This window comes from Zosterops lateralis (assembly GCF_965231275.1).
Source record: "Zosterops lateralis genome assembly, chromosome: 2".
NCBI lineage: Eukaryota > Metazoa > Chordata > Aves > Passeriformes > Zosteropidae > Zosterops > Zosterops lateralis.
This window is the reverse complement of record NC_139763.1, coordinates 8,952,596-8,956,699: the sequence shown is the minus strand read 5'-3', so window position 1 is coordinate 8,956,699 and position 4,104 is coordinate 8,952,596. Positions and strand designations below refer to the sequence as shown.

At 53.1% G+C, this 4,104-nt stretch overlaps 1 protein-coding gene across 1 annotated transcript; it reads left to right on the top strand.

Annotated features, from left to right (window-relative positions):
* Positions 1 to 201: 201 nt before the first annotated feature.
* MID1IP1 (MID1 interacting protein 1) lies at positions 202 to 2,474 on the top strand. The gene is made up of 2 exons (XM_083855021.1): positions 202 to 540; positions 725 to 2,474. Exon 2 carries the CDS (start codon positions 880 to 882, stop codon positions 1,372 to 1,374), a length of 495 nt encoding a protein of 164 aa, XP_083711147.1. The 5' UTR covers positions 202 to 540; positions 725 to 879; the 3' UTR covers positions 1,375 to 2,474.
* The last annotated feature ends 1,630 nt before the right edge of the window (positions 2,475 to 4,104 follow it).

Below are 4,104 nucleotides of genomic sequence, written 5' to 3'. Positions count from 1 at the left end.
CGGCGCTGGGGAGCGGGCTGCGGCCGCCGCTGCCTCATCCCAGGGTTGGAACGGCTCCCCTGGGGCCCCAGCCCCGCAGTTTGTGCCGCCACCGCCAAGCCCCGGCGGCCCGGCCCCCTCGGGATGCCCGCGGTGCGGCCTCTGCTCCCGGCGCCCTCCCCTGTGGGGGACGAGAGGCGGAGCCGGCCTGGCCGCCGCCCGCCGCCTTTATCTGGCGTAGGGGCGCGGGGGATGGCACTGGGGAACACCTTGTTGTGAGATAGGCGCTATAAATACGGTGCCGGGGATGGGAGCGCGGCCACGGGCGGCGGGGAGCGGCTCTGGAGCGCTGTGGATGCCTTTCCCGCGGCACGGCGGCTGCGGACCGCTTGAATTTTAATTCACCGGCGCGGTGCGGGGCTGCCATCCCCTCGGCCACCCCCCACACCCGGTTCCCGGGAGGAGTTGTGAGGGACTTCTACGTTTTGCCTGGTTGCGTACGGAGGGGAGCGGCGGCAGCGAGCCCCGGCGGCTGCAGCAGGGCAGGCGGAGGAGCGCAGGGTGAGAGAAGGGACGGGCAGGGTGAGGATGAAGGAAGGACGCGGGGCTGGGGATAAAGGCGGCGGGGGAGGAGAAGGCGCTAGCGGGAGGGGACGGGAAGGCGGGTTGGGGGAGGGAGGGAGGAGGAAAAGAGGGAGGGAGAGCAGCCTCTAACCCCGGCGCCTTCGCCACCGCCTCCCAGCAGGACTCTGACTGCGAGCAGCCGCCGAGCCAAGCCCGCGGCGGAGGGCGGCCGGTGCTGCTAGCGCGGAGGAGGAGGAGCAGGTCGCCGCCGGAGGAGCCCCGCGGTCCGGTCCGGTCCCTGCCCGCGTCGCTGAGCACGCCTGCCCGGCCGCCAACATGATGCAGATCTGCGACTCGTACAGCCAGAAGTACTCCCTCTTCAACGCCATGAACCGCTTCATCGGCGCCGTCAACAACATGGACCAGACGGTGATGGTGCCAAGCCTGCTGCGCGACGTGCCGCTGCTGCTGGAGGAGCTGGACGCGGCGGGCGCCGTGTGCCCGCCCGGGGATGCCGCCCTGCCGCCCGGCGACCCCGGCGCCTACTTCTCCCGCAGGGACATGTACAGCCACTACATGCTGCTCAAGTCCATCCGCAACGACATCGAGTGGGGCGTGGTTCAGCCGCCGGCGGGCGAGGAGGCCGCCCGCAAGAAGGACAAGCTGGGCGGCGGGCCCGCCGAGGAGGGCGAGGGGGAGGAGGACCTGGAGCAGCAGTTCCACTACCACCTCAGCGGACTCCACTCGGTCCTCTCCAAGCTCACTCGCAAGGCCAACGTCCTCACCAACAGATACAAGCAGGAGATCGGCGTCAGCAGCTGGGGGCACTGAGCGCCGGGGGGGAGCGGGGAAAGGGGCTCCGAGCCGGCGGGAGCGGCGCGTCCCCGCCCGGCGCTGCCGCTGCTGCGGTGGCCGAGGGCAGCGCCCCGGGCCGGGGCTTCCTGCGCGCCCCCAGGGCTGCAGCAGGTTTTCTACCAACGCACAAGCGAGAGAAAGAGATGTAAATTAATCAATACTAGTTTATTAATTATTTTGACCCCCCCTCCGTGTTTTTATTTTCGTTGTACGGTCCGGGGCGAGCAGTCGCTGGTGCCCGACCCAGCGAGGAGCTGAACCCGTACGTGGTGGTGGCGTTGCTGGCTGATAAGGAGGCTCTGCTAAAGCCGATGAACATAAAGAAACTGGCACAAAATTGCTTCTGTTACCCCGGAGGGAACCCAGTGGGCTAAGGAGCATCCCTCTGTTGTGGGGGAGATGATGGGGTCCCATGGTTGTACATGTACTGGAGTTTATTTAAAACTTTTTTACTCAGATGTAGAGTATATTCTAAAATAAATGCAAATGTATTAACTAAGAGTGACCTAAACTTTTGGTATGATTTATCTTTCTCTAATTAAATGCTATTTTTAACATCTGGAATTCTTCTGTTTTTCTTCTATGTTACATTCAGAGTTGCCTTACTAGATACAGAAATCTGTATGTGCAAGAGAGGGGATTTCGTGGCTTTGGTTTTTTCCCATCAAAGCAATTAGGCAGTGATGATAACTTGGCATATCTAAAGTGTTTGAATGACCATATTAAACTTAACCATACATGGCCTGAGTTTTGGTGAGCTGTTCCCAGCTGCACAGTCCAGTTCCTCTGCGTGAGTGTTGGCTTGAAGGTCAGTGTCTCTTTAACAAAATCTGAGAAGATCGAGTCATGGTTACTTTGCAGGCAGCGATTCATGGAAGTTGGAGCAAAGCCTAAGAATGACTCTTGCTTTTTTCGGGAAGTATCTTAATGTACTGTGGGGAGCTCTTTCCCTCCGAATAGGTCTGGCAGACTTGCCTCTCCAATCCCTAACACTTCTTTCCTCTAATCCTCCTTGGATAGCAGGAATTAATTGGTTTTATGTTATCCAGATTGTATTGATTTCTTTCTCTCTACTTTTTTTTCATTTCATGAAGTACCTCAGAATTGGATCTCTATATTGTGTTCTAATATTAAGTTCTGATATTAAAGTGCACTTGCTGGTTGTGGTACAATATATAACAGGATAAATGTTTAATAAATATGTAAGTCCTTACATTATTTAAGTTTTCTTTTCAGGCACTGAAATCCCAAGTTTGTAGACATCTGAAATTTCACTTTTTATTACTGTCATCAAATTTAGGGTTTATTTGGTGGTGTTGGTTTGGGATTTTTTTTTTTCTTCTAAAAAAATAGGGTTTTTTTCTCTCAACTTCAAGGGTATTTTTGTTTTAAATTCAGATATTCCTTAGCACTGTATTTTTCAGTCCAACTGTTAGGACATTGTAGTAAAAAGTCTGAGCACTCCAGACATGGTACTAGTTGGCAGATGTTTGTGTAAGTTGAAACACTCAGCCTAAATCTATGTTTAAAAATATGTGTATTGGAAGGTTTTTCCCTTCTGGGGCAAAGAAGAACTTTGTAAAGCTGGATAATTTTTAGTTTGGCGATGCTTGTTTTTGTAATGTTTTTAACTCCTCTTCCCCTCCCCTCTTGGGAAGATGCCAGGAAAAAGTCAGGAACAAGGAGAGGGATTACCCTGGTTTCCTAACATGTCAGCTTGCCAGTCTTTCCCCAGTCAAACTAATGCAATGCAAAAGATGCAATGCCCTGTGCTGGATGGTGGAGTTTTGTTCTGAAGAGAAGGGTGAGAGGGAGAACCTGTTCTGCTGTTTGGCTCCTTTCTGGCCCTGTGCTCCATCAGCTGAAAACCACATTACAGCCTCTGCTGGGGAGTGCCAGGGAAACCTCAGACAAAAGCAGCTTGTGCAGTTTCACCCTTTTGATCTCCTGGTAACTTCTCCTGGTATGGGTTTAGACAATACTGTTTAAACGTTGCACAAGAGACGATGTGGTGCTGATTTAGACTGTGAGTAATGTCAGAAAAATATGTTACCTTAGTGCAGCACAGCCATGAGCGTGGCATCCATTCCCTTTGCATAAAAAAAAAAAAAAAAAAAAAAAAAAAAAAAGGCGGGAGAGAAAAGAAAAGTTTTGGTGGAAGAGGAGCTGAAATCCAGCGCTATGGGGCAGCAAAGGTGGCATTTCCTTAGAGGTAAAGCTTTGGGTGCCAGGAGGAGGAGGAGGGTTCTGTGACTCAAGGGTTTGCCTTGCCTCTCTCGGTGACTAAGCTGCAGTTGCTGAAGCACACGTGGCTCCCATGCGGGGGCCCAGGCGCTGGGCTGGCAGCAGCCCCGATAATCCCAACTCAGCCTTGCAAAACCCCAGAGTCACACACAGCAGCTGAGGAGGCTCCTGCCACCTCCCACCTGGGAACTGCTGGAGGATTTCCCCTTCTCAAGGTCGTGGGAGACGATTGAGGCTCTTGGGATTGAGAAAGTGATCTCTTCATGCAGGAGAATGACAACAGATAAAACCAGGGATGTATTTCTCATGCAAAGGACAAGGCATGGGATTTTGCTGTTTTGCTATAAAACAACTTTGTCTAAAAGGTGGAGTGGTCAGGCAATTATATAAATGCTGACTCTTGGCACTGCAGTAAGTAAAGGTGAGATTGCAGAGTCTTAATGCAGATTTTGTATGTTAGAT